The 19,922-nt window shown below is 42.4% G+C and overlaps 1 protein-coding gene across 5 annotated transcripts in view; it reads left to right on the top strand.

Annotated features, from left to right (window-relative positions):
* gramd1a (GRAM domain containing 1A) overlaps nt 1–18,617 on the top strand; it is a 42,610-nt gene extending 23,993 nt beyond the window's left edge. For 3 of the 5 annotated variants that reach the window (XM_080426853.1, XM_080426855.1, XM_080426857.1), the window contains 13 exons: nt 383–463; nt 1,181–1,299; nt 2,784–3,078; nt 4,736–4,889; nt 6,060–6,206; nt 7,794–7,915; nt 8,743–8,885; nt 9,344–9,447; nt 10,963–11,193; nt 11,673–11,757; nt 13,294–13,401; nt 14,289–14,409; nt 16,021–18,617. In XM_080426853.1, coding sequence (XP_080282979.1) covers nt 383–463; nt 1,181–1,299; nt 2,784–3,078; nt 4,736–4,889; nt 6,060–6,206; nt 7,794–7,915; nt 8,743–8,885; nt 9,344–9,447; nt 10,963–11,193; nt 11,673–11,757; nt 13,294–13,401; nt 14,289–14,409; nt 16,021–16,122 — 1,812 coding nt within the window. In that variant the 3' untranslated portion in view covers nt 16,123–18,617. The remainder of the gene's footprint in view (nt 1–382; nt 464–1,180; nt 1,300–2,783; nt 3,079–4,735; nt 4,890–6,059; nt 6,207–7,793; nt 7,916–8,742; nt 8,886–9,343; nt 9,448–10,962; nt 11,194–11,672; nt 11,758–13,293; nt 13,402–14,288; nt 14,410–16,020) is intronic. The other 2 variants (XM_080426854.1, XM_080426856.1) reach the window with 2 other exon arrangements.
* Nucleotides 18,618–19,922: the final 1,305 nt, after the last annotated feature.

Raw genomic sequence — 19,922 nt, 5'->3', positions numbered from 1 at the left:
CATGTAAATCATGCTCCGGCGCCCTAGTCTGGATACATACAAGGCCATTAGAGGCTTTTGTTGCCTCTGGGAATCTGCTATGTAGCATCTACACAGCATATGTACATTTTTACTACTACCCTTCAACATATATGATAGTTAATGTTTTTTGTTTTGTTGTTGTAGTTTTTTTGGTCATTAAAGCTTTGGGAAATCAGCTGTTGTTGCCCTTCTATCATACTTTGACTTTGAAAGAGAAAACATCCTCAGGGGAGGTCATCCCACTGTCACATTTTTTGTCACACTTTTTTTTGCTGTCTCACACTATCTCCCTCCCACCCTCCTTTCTTTCTTCCTTCCTTCCTTCCTTCCTTTCTCTCACGCTGTTTTCCCCTCATCTCAGCACTTCTTCACGTCTTTCGGAGCGAGGGATCGCAGCTACATGATGATTTTCCGTCTCTGGCAGAACGCGCTGATGGACAAGGTACCGCCTTTCCTCCCTCCTACTGGCTGGTGTTCCTGCTGGCTTACTTGACAGGGCTGTAGTTACACATGTCAGAATGTACACCGTGTAGACCAGTTGTTCCCAAACGGTGTGCCATTATTTTGGGACAAGCACACATTATTATTGCAATATATTGCAAAACTATGGTATACAACACTTTGTGCACTCTCATTTCCCAATACAGAAGCAAATTCTATACCCTAAAACAACATTCAACCTGAATGCAACCCTGCAGAAGGGGTTTAAATGTATTAACTAATTACTTTTCTTTTCCACAAAGTTTCAAAAATAGTAAAAAAAAATAGCACATGTACAAGCTAAAGGGAGCTTGTAAATCTGCTCTTTTCACTATGACTACAAATGTGCCTTGATTTAGACTTGCCCAATAGTGTACCTTGGTCATAAGAAGTTTGAAAACCACTAGTGCAGACACATACTAAGCAGTAACAGCCAGGTTGGGAAAGTCAACTCATCTATGCAGTGCAGAGGATACCCTCGAAAAAGAGATGGTACATCTCAAGGGGTTATTCCTAATAAAGAATTTAAATCAAATGGGGTAGCATAAGACATATCATAGCCAGCATGATACATTTTGTACATTTGACTGTATATAAAATGCATGAAATACTGCATAGCAAGACACTGACCAGAGCTAGAATCTGTTTGATGATTTTGAATATTGTGTTCATCCACCAGCCTCTGTCCCCCAAGGAACTCTGGCACATTGTCCACCAGTGTTACGGCACTGAACTGGGACTGACTAGCGAAGACGACGACTATGTCTCCCCCACCGCCGAGCACATGAACGGCCTACTGTGAGTGTGGAGAAATCACCCTCTGCGTTTGTCTGCCTGCATGACATTTTTGTATTAGAGTGTAGAATAGAGACGGCCTATTTCATTGTCCATGCACTTACATCTAGTCTACACTAACATCTTTATCACGTATATCCAGCCTACCTAGTGTTGCATAGCCAGACGATGGACCGCTAACAAACCTAACGTTTTTGCATTGGTTCTGCAATGCAGTTCAATTTCTGAATTGTTTCCATTCAGTTTCAGTAGATCATCTGTAGTTATCCTATACCCAACCTTATTTGTCCTAGCTGAGGGGGGTGATATAAGCTATATTCCTGGTGAATAAAAAGCAGCTGACCAATTAGCTAAATCAAGCTAAAATGCGATTGCATCCTCTGCGATACCTCTTGCTTTGCCAGGCACATTGGCTCGAACTAACATCATAGCAAATGGGAATAGGCACTGTGTTCTTGTCGTTGCTCTAGCGACTCCTACAGGTTGCTCCCCTGTTTAAAAAGGGAGCAGAAGTAGCAGAGATAGGCTTCAGACGCGTCAAACGCGCCAGCTTCACTTCCATTGTATGGGAGTAAAGCGGCGGAGCATCCCGTTGCAGGGCGTCGATGGCGCTGAAGCATGTGAAGGCCAGCGGCTTTGGGTTCAACATTGATGAACCTCGACCAGGCGACGCCATTCAATAAGACAGAAGTGCTGTGTGTTGACCCCTCTTGGCAGACATTTCGCTTGTAGTTTTCTTTCAGTGAGACAACACTTCCAATGTATTGTAAGTCAAACAAACTACACACTAGAGAACCGGCACTCATGCCAGCACTGCCCACGACCCAGAAGACAGCATGTTAAAGGAGCTACACCATGAATTTATTTTTTATTTTTTATATTTAATATCATATGGTGTATGTCCCTCAAACCTTTTTCAAAAGGTTTGAGCCTAAATCATCACTCAGATATACTCATCCCAAGTCAATTGTGTCTGTTAATAAAAAAAAATATTTTAAAAAAATATTAAAAAAAAAAAAAAAAAGGAAAGATTCTGCATAAAAAGAAGCATCTAAGAAAAATACAAAATCGAAAAAAAAACACTTTGAACATTTTTGAACAATTCCACCAAGTGTTTGAGGTGCCTGTTTCACCCACTTCCGGGGGGCGGAGCCAAAATCAGAGCCCGAAGTATTTGTTCGTAGACCCCCACTTAGGGGGGGTAGAAAAAGTTTCGGAGCGATTCGGCACTTTTCATTTAACATTGGGTTTGCCATCAATAATGTTTGTGACCTCATAAACATTTCTGGAAATCCATGAAATGAGAAGGAATGACTGAATTTAAAAAAAAAACATTTTTTGGGGTACAAGAGACACTGGGGACCCCAAAAAATACAAAAAAACAAGAAAAAGTGATTTTCATGGTGTAGACCCTTTAAATGTTGTTGAAAGGTCATATGTATCTATACACTTCTATTATTTACCCTATTTTCTCCTCTGTCTTCCAGGCCAGGAGACGAGTCTGTCTCTGTCACAGATCTGTCGGAGCTGAGCTCCGTATCGGTCCCCTCCACAGGCGGCTCCCCTCCTGTTGCGGTGCCGCCCGTGCTGGCGTCCAGTCCTGTCTCTGCAACCAGCCTCGGGGGCTCCTCGCCCCCCTCCTTTGCCTCCTGTCTTCCCATAGAGGTGCCTTCCTCGTCCGCCCGCAGACTCAGCGCCGATCCTCCGGAGCCGAGCCCGCCCAGCTCCCAGAGCTCGCTGCCCTCCTCCGCCTCTGCCCCGGCCTCTGCCACTGCCTCATTTGTAAGTTTCTAACTCACAACAACATGCACATGTACAAATGTTTGGGGTGCACCGATTCGATAGTAATATTAGGTATTGGTTTGATACTAGACTAAAATACTCTTGGCATCGGTGAAGCACGCCAATGCCAAGAAACAATACCACGTCCACACACACATTTACTTTTTCAAATTGAAGGCGTGCGTTCTGTCCAAAATGTCACCTTCAAGTGTAATGTCCCATCACAAGTTTACAGGTGTTAAAGAGTGGGTGAAATTATTTTCCATACAAGCCCCAACGGTTTTCAGTTACAAAGTAATTATAGTTATAAATAGAGCAAGAAACAAAGGAAAAAGTCAGATAACAGGACGATAACAAATAGGCAAAATAAGGCAAAATAATGTAAAAGAGCTGTGTATACAAGCGACATTATTCCCCATATGTCAGAGGGATAGTTTTGTGTTTCCAAGCAACATTGTTCCCATAGCCCAGATGGATGCATTGGCTTCTCAGATCCTATAAACTGGAAGGACAAAGTAGTTTGTTCTTGTTCAAATGAAAAAGTGGTATCACTGTTACTCCTAGGTGATCAAATGTACAATCCAAATGTAAATATAGTGATAGTGACATGATGTGAACTACTCATGCATTCAAACAGAAAGAAAGGAATGCTTTTCAACCAAGGGCTCCGTATTTTTAGCTATCCAAGCATGTTCTACCATGTTGAATTAATTCTGCTCAGCTAGTCTTACGTTTGAGGTGGAAAACCTTCCACAAGTCACAACAAAGTGCATAAATGGAGTGGTTTGTTGACTGTACTGTATATGGATTTAATCTGAACTTCACGCTGCACAGTGGTATGTGCTACTCAGGCTGAGGCAACAGGCGGTCAAGCTGGGTCTAGCCTCTCCGCTCTGTCATGTGAGGGTGGTGTGATTTCCTTAACACATCCACTGCCAAGGGCTAATCTCATAATGTACTCACCAGTGCCAAGGTGTTTTTGTTGTTTTTTTGTTTTTTTCATGTCGCCATAGATCTTGTTAAAATCCTTAAGATTGAGCGCTACACGGTCTGTTTACATCCGCGCGATCTCCCTGTATCTCCCAGTGAAAACCACGTGTCAAACGGGGCATCCATGTTTGAGTTAGAGCGGATTACGTTAAACAGTGAAATGCGAGGAGAAAAAACTACAGGAAGAGAATTGAGTTTCAGTTTCGTCTGTAGAATGCGAGCGGGCGTGCTCGTCAAAACCGGATCCCACATAATTCTATTTCCTGTCATCAAACCGGAAACGGAAGTGGATCAAAAAAATTCCGAAAGTGCACCCGGACCGCGCATGCGCGAAAAGACCGCAGCCCGTAGGGCTACGGTCTCGGCGCTTAACAGTTGGATTTAACGGCCCGTAGGACTACGGTCTTGGCAGTTAATGTGTTAATAACGTCCCGGTGACCATCCTTTCACCACTTTAACCCAGTGGCGTCCCTATTTTGGACATGGTGTAATAGGTGAACATTTTGGGGGGAAGAATTGACAAAATCGAAGTACTTAGAGCATTTTCGAAAATAGCTGATCTTGGGAGCGCAGATTGACTATTTTCACTGTTAGTCATACGGCTATATGTGCAGTATAGTGGTAATGCGTAACTAAAATTATTTTGTATCCGTCCCTTCTGCCTTAGAATCTAGAAGAGGGCTGTGACAGCCTATCAGACTCAGCCAATCACATGATGCCCCCTCCAACCACCAGCCTGGGAAACCTCTCGTCACTGGACGTCACAAATGACGAAGACCTGCCCACGGACCCCAGCAACTCTTCAGACACACAGGAAGAGAGTGAGTGTTGTTTGGCTGTGTAATCTGGCCATCCCTGCAATGGGAAATGAACCACTTGAACCCTAGTGTCCCCATTCTAGGCATTTCATAATAGGCACACATTCAGCGAAAGTAGGTGAACATTCTACAAACTTGGGACGTGTCACACGATTTGACCCCGGTTGAATTAGGTTTTAAGTGGTTATGGCACCCACAGTTTAGTCATTTATCAAAAACCAAGGAAACTGGTGAAGGGGGGTCAGTGTTAGTACGTATATTTAGGGTCAATTTGGTTTCCCTTCAAGCATATTTACATGTATGAGATCAAATATGAGAACCCTGAAAACATTTAGAAATTACTTCTATTATATGTTGGGTAGAGTGGAGTAGGTACAACTGTGGAACGATTAGCCCTTAGCTGGCTTGTCAGTGTTCTGAGAATCCTTGCAGGAATTTTGTATCCTCTCAGTGATCAAAAGAACAACCATTGTTTTTGGTATCAGTACAATAATAGTTTAGCATAGTTAGCACCTGCAAAACAAGTCACAATTCAGACTGATTTTATTATTACAAAACTGGTAAACAACATTATATAATATCCTGGGTGGATTTTCATGCGGTTTCTGTAAGAGTGACACATTTCTTTGAATGACATATTTCTTTTTAGAGCAAGCACAATGTAACAAAACACCAATAATACTCCGAGTAGCCCTACAAAATGTAATTAACATAAAAAAATATAATCCAGGTGGCAACATATTGCACCACTGAAACCTGCAATAAAAAAAAGACCTCAAATAAAGGATGGGTCATATTGTTGCTGTCGGAAACCTTGTATGTCCAAAACGGTTACTTTTCAAAGAACCTGTGTTCCATTGGATCCTATGTAGTTATTATTTATTCATAAGCTCTTAATAGTTTTAATTTGTTGAATATTCATAAAACCCTCACACACATTTAACGACTTTTTAAAAAAAAAATGCGGATCTACAATGATGCTTTGTGAGCTTGTAGATTGGCTATTTTTCCTACTTTTGTGCGACACTGTGATAAATGTGACAAATTAGGACATTAATTTACCGAAAAACTAATTGAAACGTGGAGATATGAGGTTTCCACCCGACAGCAATGATTTCATGTATTGGGATGTGAATATTTTTTGTCTCACATTTTCCATGCTGCCCCGTGCAGGTGAGGTAGAGTCCTTCTGCCCCGACCTGAGTGGACGGCTGCACATCAACATGGTAGTGCGTATGAGCGTGGACAAGCTGCACGACCTGCTCTTCTCCAGCGACACAAACTTCATCCGCCACCTCTTCTCCCAGCGTCACTTCACTGGTATACCACACTCACACACACTGCAGTGGTTTTCAAACCTTTTCATATCAAGGATCCCCACATGAATATGTACTGTACATCTGAAAAGATTCTTTGCCAGGGACCCCATACAAGATGTTTAGGGAAATAGCAGATCTACCAGCTTTAACATTTCAAGTGGTTAAACTGATTTTTATGCTAAATTAACACATTTTGCTGGGGACCCCCGGACCCCACTTTGAGAACCACCAACATACTGTATTTACAATAGGGTTGTAATAATACCGTATTTTCAATTCGGCATTGTAGCAGGAAAATAGCCAGCAGCGAATCAGAAGTGCCCTGTACTTAACATTCAATAGTTGGTTAACCCATTAAAACCCAAAAATTATGTCATTTTCGATGTTGGGTATTCAAAAATAGCAGATGTACAAGCTCGCAGCGCGACACGCGTCACTTCGTGTCGCGCTGCGAGCTTGTACATCTGCTATTTTTGAATATATATAATATATAATATCTTTTTAACATTTTAGAAAAATCTTGAAAGTGTTAATTTCGAATTACGAAAACCTTTTGAGAGCGACCAATTTAGAAGGCATTGATAGAATCGGACTCGGGGTCTTAATGGGTTAACAGAAGCAGGGTGGTGTTGTTAGTATTGTTGGAGGTCTAGCACATGGACACATGCATGTGCAGAATTACATGGCCCCTTGTGAATTGGACATCACACATCAGCATTATTAGTGTACTGGCGTTTTTCATGGGGTATGGATGGAGTGTACTTGGTACTTCTTTAGCTTAGTTATGAAATCTGCTTTTTTCAGATTTCATAACTATATTGCCCTTTTGCAGAGTCTAGTTGTGGACACCATTTGGTTATTCATGCGTCTGTTGTCCTCCCCTCTGGGGACATACTGTAGGCGCCACTGCATCGCACCGCTAATGAGCTTTCACAGTTATTGTTTACGGCGTGTTAAACAACCCTACGTCACTTGTCAGCCTATCGTTTGTTTCTCCTCTGTATTTTCATGCACTCCATTCTTTGGCTCAACAACACATATTCAGGTCACTGGGGCGTCGGGCCATAATAATTCTAGAACTCTCTTTCATAAATGCTTTGAGTGTCTTGCCCAGAAACCATGGCAATAGTGAGTTGCTCATTTTGCTGTACAGTAGTTTGCAATTGATGCATAAGGGAAGGGGAAGCCATTGGAGTTCACTCAGTTGGTGTTCTCCCCGGTTGGTGCCCCTGCCAGCCTTGGATGGGGGGGGGGGGGGGTGGTTGTGTGAATGTAATTGGGGCATTTCTTTCTTTTGTTTTCTATGAAAGTGTGGACTGACCCACTCTATTTCCGCTTTCTTTTCCCTCGCCACGTCTGCACTCCCTTACTCTCCTCACCGTATCCCACATTCCCACTACACTTCATTGATAAATTCTCTTATCTATTTCTCGAACTCACTCTCGCTCTCTCCCTCTGTAACACCATCTTTTGCTCTGACTTTCTCCTCTCCTTCCCCGTTCTCTCTTGCTACTCCATTCCCTCTCTGTGTCTTATCTCTTCCTACCCATCTTGCTCTACTCACTTTCTGTGTGTCTCACTTTCTCAGATCTGTCTGTGGGCGAGTGGCAGGAGGACGGCAGCAGTGGGAACACCACCCGTGTGCTGAGCTATACCATCGCCATCAACAACCCGTTGGGCCCCAAGACCGCCCCTGTGGTGGAAACACAGGTCAGTCACTTGAGAGAAACACCAGGCCTTCAGCCACTTTCGTCGCATGTCCTACATATGTGCGTGGTGGAGTTAAAAGCATATACTGGATTGGTGCTTAGTAAACGCTACACGATGGTTTAGAGGTGTTCATTTTCTTTTCTTTCCTTGGTTTGTTTTTAGGGTTACTGCTTGAATATTATTCTAGCCTAATAGGAAGGAAATACTGTGGATGTTCATGTAGAAGGGCATTGGTGTTGTTCTATTGGTTGTTTGGTAGCTGAAAACTGATCAGGTAGCATTATTACTTAACTGATCCCACTGTGGGGAAATGTCTTGGCAGTAGTGTTTCAATAGTAGACGACACATAGAGAGCATGATTGAAGACTCTGTTCAGTCGCTTCAGTAACATACAGAAGCATCATTGTCTGTCTGTGTGCTACCAGGAAGCCACACAGCTAGCTCATGGTTATGATTATGGCTGCGAGTTTAACTATGTGAGTTTTTATAATCGACTGAATCAATCAGTGTGATTAACCACCTTAAGTCCTGTTTATACTTCGTCGGACAAATTTTTCATGCAAGAAAATGCTGATTTACAAGCTCACATTGTGAAACTTTGTTGTTCATTGGCTATTTTCTATATTTTGGAAGATTGTTGGGGGAAAACATTTCAATTCCCCACCAAAATCGAATTGTTGCACCCCTATACAGAAGCATCAAATGGTTGAACATGATTGTCTGTCTGTGCTGCTCATGGTTATCAATATTATACCTATGTGGTGGTACTGGCTGTTTTTTCCCATGTTGTGCTGTGTCTCACCTCTTCCTCTGTACCCTGCTCCCAGACGCTGTACAAGAGCAGCGCACGTGGTGAATGCTACGTGGTGGATTCTGAGGTCATCACCTCAGGCATCCCCTACCAGGACTACTTCTACACTGTCCACAGATATTGCCTCACCTCCATAAACAAACACAAGAGCAGGCTCAGGTATGTTTGTTTTGTCACATAATGGGGTGGGGGGGGCCGCCCTGGGGGCTAATTGCGAAAGCTCACAACGTGTCACAAGCTTGTGGATCAGATATGGGGGCCACAGCCAGAGGCTACAGCTATTTGGTGGTCCCTGGCATGGAAAAGTTGGGGAACCTCTAGCATGGGCTAATGCATAATTTATGCGTCAGCGTGTCAGCTCTTGTTTTGTTTACTTTTTTCCAGTTGTAAATTATTATTTTCATTCAAAGCGTGTGAAGGCTTGTAAGGCCTGTCTGTGAAATGTCTTGCTCCTACAGTTCATGGTGGGAAAATGTAGCTAGATTATGTTTCAGTATAATGGCCGCTTTATCTCACATCACATCACATCACCACTTCCACCCCCACTGACAGCCATTTCTGACCACAAAAACATTGCTGCTGCATGGGCTGACGCGTTTGTTTTTCCCTCTTTACAGAGTGTCGTCAGACATCTGCTACAGGAAGCAGCCGTGGAGTCTGGTCAAAGCTCTGATAGAGAAGAACACCTGGAGTGGCATTGAGGAGTACTATAGACATATGGGTGAGTCCACCCTCCCCCAGGGGAAACTGTAGAACAGTCACTCCCAACCTGTGGGCCGTGAGGATATTGCAAAGATTGTAATGATGATATAACATTATTATTATTTATGTAAACGTAATTATAAAAAAATGTAATGTATTTTTTCTTTAAAACCTTGAAAAATGGGAACCAATACCATAGACCCCTTATCAGGCAACGTCACACTGAGAAGAACCAGTATACCAGTAGAACCAAATGAACCCCACCGCTCATAAGATGCAATGCTAAAGTGATCACAGCCTCACGTGTAAAAATGCATCCCATCAAACTTTCAGATGCTGTTTTTCTCCAATGGGGGAAGAATGCTTAGGATATTTACTGTGATCTCTCGCTATTCAAATATATAATCCTTGGTTTCTGTAGCAGTTGTCCTCAAAACACCACCTCCAGTAGCTGTCGTAAGAACGGAGGGAATGCTTTATGATCACGGCACCAGAGCCTGCTGTTGCTCGTGCAGCTGCAGCCCATCAAGCCTAATTTATGCTCCATCCCGCGAATGTGTCGTGCGCAGAGAACGGCCGAGAATAGCAGACCTCCAAGCTCACACCGGCTTATTTCCTGAAAAATTAACATTTTGGAGTTAGCTGGTTTCTGCCCAACACCAGAGATATTTGCAATGTGGCTCTCTGGAGTGAGAGTGGAAATATAGCTGCCCTCTCCATCATCAAAGTTGCCCACCTCTATCATAGCCTCTAGTTATTATCAGTGCGTCACAAGCCCGTGCTATCGATGGAGATCTGTGCTGGGACATGGAAATCCATGTTTTCTCAACCCTTTTCAAATGCCAACATTTTTAATGTCCCCTTCTTAATGTCCAGAAAGTGAATGCCCCCCTTTGACAAATACTAATTGTTCCAATCTGAGAGCTTCTAAGCCGAAGTGTAATCATCCATCCATAGACTTGGAGCAAGTCATTTAACAGTCATTATGGTTTGTCAATATCTTCTGGTGTAAAGTACATGATTCTTTCCCAAATGTAATGTTTAATTTGCCAACTTTCTTCCTAGCAATTTTCTTCTCTGGAAGACATATTGTTAAACCCCTCCTTTTGATCCAAAAAATTACTAATTGAGTCCTGATCCTAGTACCGGTATCTATATTGAGTACCCCCAAGCCCTTTTTTTATGTTTAATGGGGAGTCTTGTCCCATCTCACACAATTAGAAAGACAATGGATCTGAATTCCATACCTGTGTTCAAATGAATCCCATGTAATTATTTATTCACAAGCTCTTGCTAATACTTTTGATTGGTTAAAGATACACACTTAACCACTTTGACTTAAAAAGAAAAATCCAGCCGGCTCACAACACGTCCCGTCGCACCGTGTTGTGAGTTTGTAGATCGGCTATTTTAGTTGCTTTCGCGCAACTCTCTTTTACAACGATGTAGGGCATTCATTTAAAAGTTGAAATATGGAGATGCAATGTTTCTGCCCGACAATATGTGACAATATGTTTTCCCTCTACTTCTCCAGAGAGCGAGGTATCCAAGCTGGAGACGCTGCTTCAGACAGAGATTACCGTAGTAACCACGGGGGAGGTGGCGGACGTGGAAACGACCAAGACGCCACCCTCTCTGCGTCGGCGCAAGCGCACCAGCTCCCGACGGCAGGGGGAGAGGGAAGGGGCGGGTGTAGGCGCTGGAGACCGAGGAGAGAGGGTGATCGGAGAGGAGAGGGACAGGCGTGAGACCACTAAGTCAGCAGGTTAGCCCTGGCCAAGTTCAGAATTTGACCCTCAGAAAGGGTGTTATAGAACACTGTTTCTCAACTTCTGGTGTGCACCAGGGGTCCAAAATGGACCCTTATGCGTCTGTAACTCTGAGAGTGTCCTAATGGAACCATTTGTTATTTTTGGGACCCCAATCTACACTCTAAAATTCTCTTTTAATTTGTCTACGTTTGCTCTATCAGCAAGTTTGTTACTTAACTTTGAACTGTAACCAGCCCTCATCTGTGCACCTTCTTTTATTGTAAAAAATAATGTAGCTGACTGGTACAAATGTCAAGTCTTGACTGTCACTGTAGCCAGTGGAGAAGATGTTTGTTTCCTCTCCTGGTCATGCATTAAATGGCACAGCACAAGGAAGTTACATTTCTCTTTATGTTCAGTGCTATACTGACATCTAGTGGTAGTATGTGGAACTGCCAAACATCACTGAACATCCTGTTTTTGTGTTTTCCAGGTGCTCAGTACATGAAGCTAGGAGAACGCTCAAGTAGCAGAGGACAGAACAGTATATCCACCATCCTTCTCATAGTCAGCTTCATGTAAGTTGTAGGGTGTGTTTGTGTGTGTGTGTGTGTGTGTAGAAGATGCTGGCCAAAGATAATCTCCAACACTTTTCTTTTCTTTTCTTGACTACATATCAAGCAGATGAGTATTTTGATGTTTTACTTGGTTCTCGAACACATGACGAACTGAGGAAGATAGACTTGGGGCGTTGGAGATGATCTTGCAGTTAAAGAACTTTTGTGCGTGCCTTCTGTGTGTATATTCTTCCTTGCCCTGGGATTAAGTGATGCGTGTCTGCCCATGTATTATTAAGAAGTACATTCTTCCTGTTAGTTTAGTCTTCCTAATTGCCCTGGTAGGAGTCTGTATTATCTTTTCTGCTGTCTTGCTTTTATCCACGTCTGAATGTGTACTTGTTCAGACATGGTTGGATATCTCCTCTGCATACTAACAGCTGCTCAATACCTTTCCTCGTCATTTCTCTCTCTCTTCTCTTCTCTCTCTTCTCTTCTTCATGTGCGTAGGATCTGTATCAGGTACTGTACACGAGGCTTTGATATTAACTACATTCACCTCAAACGATTCATAACAGAGTGACGAAGTGCAGAGTGAATTGACGAATGAATGAATATTTCCTCCCCGAAAGTCACTGAACTCTGAGCCATTCCTAATGTTTCCATCCATTGTACAACACCTGCATTTTAGTCTTTCTTATTATTTTTCTTATTACATTTTACACTGCTCACTCCTTACACCTAATTTTTTATTTATTTAACAGAAGCATTCATTGCATACATACATATCCACAACATATAGCATTGCATTGCCTCATATAGATCCCCAATTAAGAAAAAACAGTAACATGACAAGTTTGTTTTTGTTCCCCCCCAACCCCATAAAAAAACACAAAAGACACAAGTCTTAAAAGAAAAAAGTGAAATAAGATACAAATAAAAAGAAAAACAACAATACACAAAACCAAAAACTGGAATAAAAAAAACCCTACATCAGTCAGCTGAACCATATAATCTACAGTGCAATCCGCAGGACAGCACTCCCGTCACGAGACGACACCATAATAACAATACATCACCAGACCTCACACAATACCATAATCTGGATTGAAAGGAAAGTTTATCCTCTGCAAATGGAAGGACTCCATACCTCCCAGAATTCTTCGGTGGTATCATTCAGGGACAGTCTAATTTTCTCCAGTTTTAAGAAAATACAGGATATCTCTCATCCAATGAGTATTTCCCCTGATATCTCTGACAAAGAAATCAAAATTTCTGTCCAATAAGTTTGGAGGGATGGACAAAGCCAAAGCTTATGCTTGAGGTCTGACGGAGCGTGTTGACATCTATCACAGGCTGACGATACATTCTCATAAATTCTAGATAAGCGAGCCTTGGTACAATAAGTACGATATAGTACTTTACATTGTATAAGAGAATGTCTCGCACAGAAAGAAGACCCATGAACACGCTTCCTTACATTTGAATTTTTGACAGATTTTTGGCTTGTCACACATAATTTAACATGGTCTTCTTCTCTCCTCTTTCCATGTTAAGTCTGGTGGTGCTGGTTGCCCTCAATATGCTGCTGTTCTACAAGCTGTACTCGCTGGAGAGAGCAGCTCATACACTGGAGACATGGCACTCCTATTCTGTCGCCGACAGGTAAACTCAAAAGACCATTGATCATATTCACACGGCAGACATTTTGCTTTTACTTCATACTCTGACCCACAACTCCCACCCCCTACCCCAAGTATATGAAGTAATGGCAAAATGTGTCCAAGGTGCATGGTCAATTAGGAATAATGGGGAGTGTGTATGTACCTGTTAGTCCTCAAGCTTAGAATAGTTCTTCTATTTCACGCAAAAGATGTGAAATGGAATAGCTTTAAATGTCATTTAAGTCAAATGGGAAAACCTTAAGATTTTCAGGAATTGATTGATTTTTATTTGATGAATTAAAATACAATACACAGATGAGGTACTATATGCATATCTATCAGGATATTACAATATCCTGACAAACACATGACTTATTTCCATCTATTGCATTTTGTAGTCACAAAAAAACTCTGATGGATGATCATCATTGAGCTACCGTAATCATCATTGAGATATAATATAATATACCTTTTATTCCTGGAAGAAATCCTAAATCTATTGTAAGAATTACTCATGGAAAATCTTATCTCTGAGTACTGACAATTTTGTACTGTACCTTTCATTGTCTGTTTATAATGTATATCGCCACTGTCAAGTGGAAACCTTGTATGTCCAAAATCATTACTTTGCAGGAAAACGAAAAAAGAACCCAGTGTTCCAGTGATTCCAATCTAGTTATTGGGCACAGGCTCTTAGTACTTTTCATTGGTTAAATATTTATACAAATCCAAGGAAAGGATATTTTTGCGACTTCCGCTACGAAGTATAAAGTAGTCAATTAATAGTCTTTAGAAAATGAATTAACGAAAATTAAATAAGGTTTCTGCCAGACAGTGATGAGATATTGTGTGACCTAACTGAATGAGTCATGTGAGATGTGCTGTCAGTCCTCTGCCCCAGACAGCAGGGGAGTGGGCCCAGGTCTTACAGCTCCAGAGACAGTTCCATCAGGCTCAACTCAACAAGTGGCAGCAGATCCTCCAGTCCTCTGTCACACTGCTTGACCAGGTGAGTGTGGCAAGTGTTATGTGAGCACACAGTAAAAAAAAAAAAACTGTCACCTAGGGCATTAACGAATAGTGATTTATGGTATTCGAATTATTCGACCCAAAAGTATTCGAATATTCGATTTGATTATAAAAAAATAAAAAAATAAAAAAATTTAAAGTTTTTTTTTTTTTTTTTTTTTTTTAAATTGCATTGATGACTCAAGGAATGCGAGTTGACGTCACACCAGAGCTCACAGCTGCATGTCTGCTCTAGAAAAGCCACTAAAAAAAAATATCTTAAAAAAAAAAAAAAAAATGCTTTTTTTTTTTTTATCTTTTTCGAATAGTCGAATAGTGGTTTGATAGTCGAATAGTCGGTTTGATATTCGAATATTCGAATATTCGACTATTCTGTGAATGCCCTAGTGTCACCACTTAAAACCTATTTTCCAAATGCTTCTGAATCTTTTTCTCCCCCTTATTGCCAATATAGCCCACAAAATGCTTTCAAAACAAACATAGCTCATATCCAAAGGGCATAGATCACCAATGTTCCCAAACCTTTGTAGGCTATAATTTGTATGGCCAAAAATACAACGATCATAATTACACTGGCCTTATAATTCAATGCACAAAACAAACCAAACCAATTTCATTCTCAAAATTATTTGTAGAACTTCAACTTCATTGTCACGTCACATCACAAGTTTATACTGTAGGTTTAAAGAGGTGGGTGAAAAGATTTTCCATACAAGCTCCCAACGATGTTCAGTTACAAAATATAGTCAAAGGAAAAAGTTAGATAACAATAAACATATACAATAAACACATGCGTGCTCAAAAATAAATAAAAATGAGACCGGATATCACTGTCTGCTGTGCAAGTAAGAGACAACACTAGCAGCAGATATGAAACATGTGAGCACTGCATAAATGAAGGTGCCTGTGCAGCAGCAATGGAGTGTATATTCATAGTCATACATAAAGTTATAATGCCTGTGTGACAGCCTACACAGTAAGACTGACATGGCGACAAGGCTTAGCACTCTGTCGCCTAGTTGAAACTGTTCTATAGAGTTGATATGTGGCTTTTGATGCAAAGGTATTGCCTGCCTAGCCTGTCTGCCTGCAGCGGCATGAACAGATTGTGGCTGCGGTGGTGAGTGACTTTGTTCCACTATGCACCACTTCTCGTATACATCCTGCTCAGAGGGAAGCTCACCTTCGATGATGTGCTGCGTGGGCCATCCGTAACACCATCTGTAGCTTAATTAATGTACTTTGTGCTCAAGGGCGGTGCCGTTCCCACACCAGGCTGTGAAGCAGGATGTTCTCGATGAACCAATAAGCACCTGGCAAAAAACTAATCCCAGCTTTTGATTTTTGTTTATCAATATCTTAAATTGATTAAATAGAATTCACCATAGGTCTGCTGCAGATGTGCGAAACAAAGCAAAATGCTCACAATGTATGACAACAAGCCAGTCAGACAAAACAATCTCATGGTGCATCCAAACTATTTTTGACTTGGGAGTGGGTTGAAAGACTTCACTGAAGTAAATCAGCATTTCTTTTTCTGTATCTCTCTCTCTCTCCTTCCTGTCTCTCTCTCTCTTTCTCTCTCTCACAGATGAAACAGTCGTTAGAGAAGCTCCACCATGGCATTGTCATTCCCGAGGCACAGCAGGACCTCCCCACAGACCCCCCGGCAGAATCCATGACCGAGTCCTGAGCCTTTCCCCTCCTTACAGCACCTCCCCTCACAGCCTGGCCTTAGAAGAGCCCTGCCTATAAATAGACCCTGCGGAGTGACAGGGGAGGATGGCTGTGATGGCACAAGGGGGTGGAACGGGTCAGGTTGGGGTCTGTCCACATCAAAAACAGGAAGTGACGTGCTGGAACTAAGTTACCCATAACTCTCCTGGCCTGAGAGACTTGAAGCGGTGACGTTAGCCATCTGCCAATAAAAAATAAAAACTATCGCAAACATTCAGACTGGAAGCTCTCAGGACTTCAGCAATAACATATAGCTGCAGCTGGGTGACTCAGCCAGTGAGTACTGTATTAAAAAGGCTACAGGGCCATTCACTCCCCACAAACCACTGAACTGCTGCCTAAAGTCTAGTCACCCCACCCTTCACACAGACTTCCAAGGGACATTTCAAAAAGGCCAGCTGCATTTCAGGGTGAATTGAACTCAAGCCAACTTCATTTCAGTACTCCCAGCGGGGCAGTGAAAATGCACTTCACGCAGACCACCGATTTCAAAATGGACGCTCCTTTCAGCCTCTGGGAGTGTGTCAGAAATGGAGAGGCTCAGCAGGGAAGGGTAAGGGCACGGTGATTCTTGGAAGTGGGAGGTTTAAGTCGGTCCTCCTAGTCCTGGGAACAGAAGATACTCGTGGCCCTGATTTCAAGGCTGCTGATGAGGTCTGACTCTGCAAAGGGTCTGATGAGACCACCACATATCGGTCATAGCGGTGGAACACACATGCGAGGAGAGAGAGTGCCTGATGGGGAACAGGAGTCTCCCAGTGATCCCTCTCTTTCCTCGTCCCTCCCTCATTTTCTCCATGGGGGATTTGTTCCTTGCCTTGATCCCCATCAAAGATGCTGCATCTTCTGTGTGTATGAGGGGTTTAGATTTGAGGCTTTTAAAAAAAAGTTGTGGATTAAAAAACAATCACACTCCATATCCATATCCCACTCGCTCTGTGTTCCATGTGTAGTAGCCATTGTAGAATTTCTTTTGTTTTGTTTTTTATGGCAAGCTGGCCTGTGATGGTGCTACACTTTTGCTCAGTCCTATAGAGGAATAGTTATAAGCCGTACAAATCTTGCTTTGCCCTCATATTGGCCTTTGATAGTGATGAGGAATGGTCTGATACCACAAAATTAATTTTGTGTTGTAATATAATGTCTGTCCACGAAGCATTTTCTGTATTTTCTGACTGCAACACTGTCAATCGGCAAAGTATACATTTCTTACAATGCAGGACAAATGGATGAAGGGGGACTTCTGCAATGGCTACTTCTGCAATAGCTTTTTATTTTTTCATTTCATAATTTCAATGTCAGTCTGACCGAGTTGTTCATCGGGACAGTGAGCTGCTGGTGGGCGTTGCCTCGGACCGTTGCAGTATTTATTACCAAACGACTTTTTGAACTTTCGAAAAGAAAACGATGTCCTTTTCACAAGAAGGCATTTCATGGGCTTTTTGTGCTCCGTTTTGCTGTTGGACCAAGAAAAGAGCTACACGTGAATTCTCTGAATCATTATTGGTCATAGCAATAAGGACAATTGTGATTCTAGTACTTTTTGAATGTTTCGAGTAGAACCGATGTAGAATATAATGATAATAATAAATTGTGAGTGTGTGTGTGTGTGTGTGTGTGCGTGCCGTGTGTGTAAATATAGGGGGCAGCAAGATAAAATAAAGAAGACGTGGATTTGGACTTGCCGGACATGCGTGCGCATGAGGAAAGGTCCATGACGTTACATCCTCAAATGTTACATTTCATATTATGATTTTTATTATGAGTTGTGTGTTTTTGTTTTGTTTTTTGTCTGTTTATTATGGAGTTTTCTGTTTCATATTTGGTCACTCACTCTTACCATGGACTGGAGCAAGACTTGAACTGTTCAGGGTTACTGTAGACTTGACCAGGTAGAACTGTAGATGCAATAATGATATAGATGCAATAACTACTTTGTGGTCCAGCCAGGCTGGTGTTTTCAAGATGAAAATACAAAAGAATGACAGAAAATGGACCAACTTGAGGCTTGGTTGAAGGAACAAAAGGGAAACTACTTTTTACAGTATTCTGTTTATGTAAATTTCAGCTGACCTCGCCCATTTAGTTTTTTTAATTCTTTTTTTATTGGTTCTCTTTTCGTTTTGTATCGTCTTTATTTTCTAACCTATTCCCGCTGTCTTTTGCTCCTCTCCCGAGTTGTAAAGCTATTCACTTTCTACCCATTCCCCCCCATACTCTCCATCCTGCTCTGTGACCATCTTAAAACATCTCTTTTGTACGTCGGCGCATTCTTCTCATCTTTCAACCCCCTCCCCTTCCTCTGTGTGCTCCCTCGCTCACCTCCACCCTCCCTCTCATTCTCCCCCTCTCTCTTGTCTCCTGTGCACTGAATAACAGCTATGGAAGCACGTGGGCCCTGCTGTGCACGGCCAGTCGTGGATAACGTCAGGATGTAATATTTATTGTGGGGGGTGGGGTTGGTGGGCGGGTGGTAGGGGAAGATGGGATTAAGAGATGGATGGGAGATGGGGCGAGAATGTCATCTAAAGAATTTATTGTACACAAAGCTGTGGAGAGAAATGAAAAGTCCTAAAATAATCAACGATTCCTTGTTCCATGAGTTTTGTTTTTGTGTGTGCATGTGACTGACATAAGTGAGGGCATGCAAAGGAGACTGATCTGATCTGTGCATTTTCTCTAAACTGGTATTTAAAGAGAGATTCTGTTCTCATTGAGTCAACAGAGTGTTTCATAATCATTCCCAGCGAGGCCTGAAGGCCGAAAGCAAAGGATTATGTTTTCACTCCTGTGACTCCCATCTGTCCGTCTGTAAACGGCTCATTTCGGGCACCGCTCGACCGATCGGCGTGAAACTTTGCAGGCAGACTCCTGGGCACCACAGAAGAACCTCTGCTCCACATTTTTCAAATTTGCTGGTTATAGTGCCACCACGAGGGCAATGTTTGGTACACCTCATGTGATCAAGATGTAACCGTTAGATTTATCAGATTCCAAGAACGGTTTCATCAATCTTTTTAAATTGGCCTCATGGTGGCGTTATAATATCAGATCGCAACACGGCCCTGGATAGGCAACCTGGCCTGTCGGGGATCTGTGCTCTGTGGAGCGCACTTTTCTAGTTTCCTCTTATTCCACTTGCATATCGTTGCTGTCGGCCAGAAACCTTGTATGTCCAAAAACGTTACTTTTCAGGAACTGGGGAGGGGGGGGGGGGGAGCATGTGTTCCCATGGATCCAGTGTAGTTGTTATTTTGAGTCACACGCTCGTGTTAATATTTATCTTTGGTTCAATATTTGAAAAAACACTTTTACTTTCAAATTGTTTCAAAAAGCTGCTTTACTGGGGGGGGGGGGGGGGGAATGCTGAAATTTGGGGAATGGGGATATAAGATTTCTGCCCGGCAGTGATTATATATCAGTTTCATTAGAATGAAACTGACATGCTCCACAAGTCCCCCCCCACCACCACCACAGTGCTGCTGAGGCCACCAGATCCCACTGCTTCCTCTGATCCCAGGCCAGCTGCTCTCCTGCTGTTCAGTGTCCGATATTGTAAGAGAGTTGTGCTGGGCATGTCTGAACTGTGAGTATGCGAATAGTGAACATACTGTACGGCCACCTGCCTGGTTATACTGTATATAGGCTTTAAAAAAAGATGTATAATCCCAGTTTGACCCTCTCTCGCGTGTTGATAGCACAGCTAACGGTCACTCTTTGATGATGGAGGAAACATTTATTTTAAGTGCAAGTTCC

Source organism: Gymnoscopelus braueri (assembly GCF_963280865.1).
Source record: "Gymnoscopelus braueri genome assembly, chromosome: 4".
NCBI classification, from domain to species: domain Eukaryota; kingdom Metazoa; phylum Chordata; class Actinopteri; order Myctophiformes; family Myctophidae; genus Gymnoscopelus; species Gymnoscopelus braueri.
The sequence above is the reverse complement of the archived record's forward strand: the minus strand, read 5'-3'. Positions and strand labels throughout refer to the sequence as shown.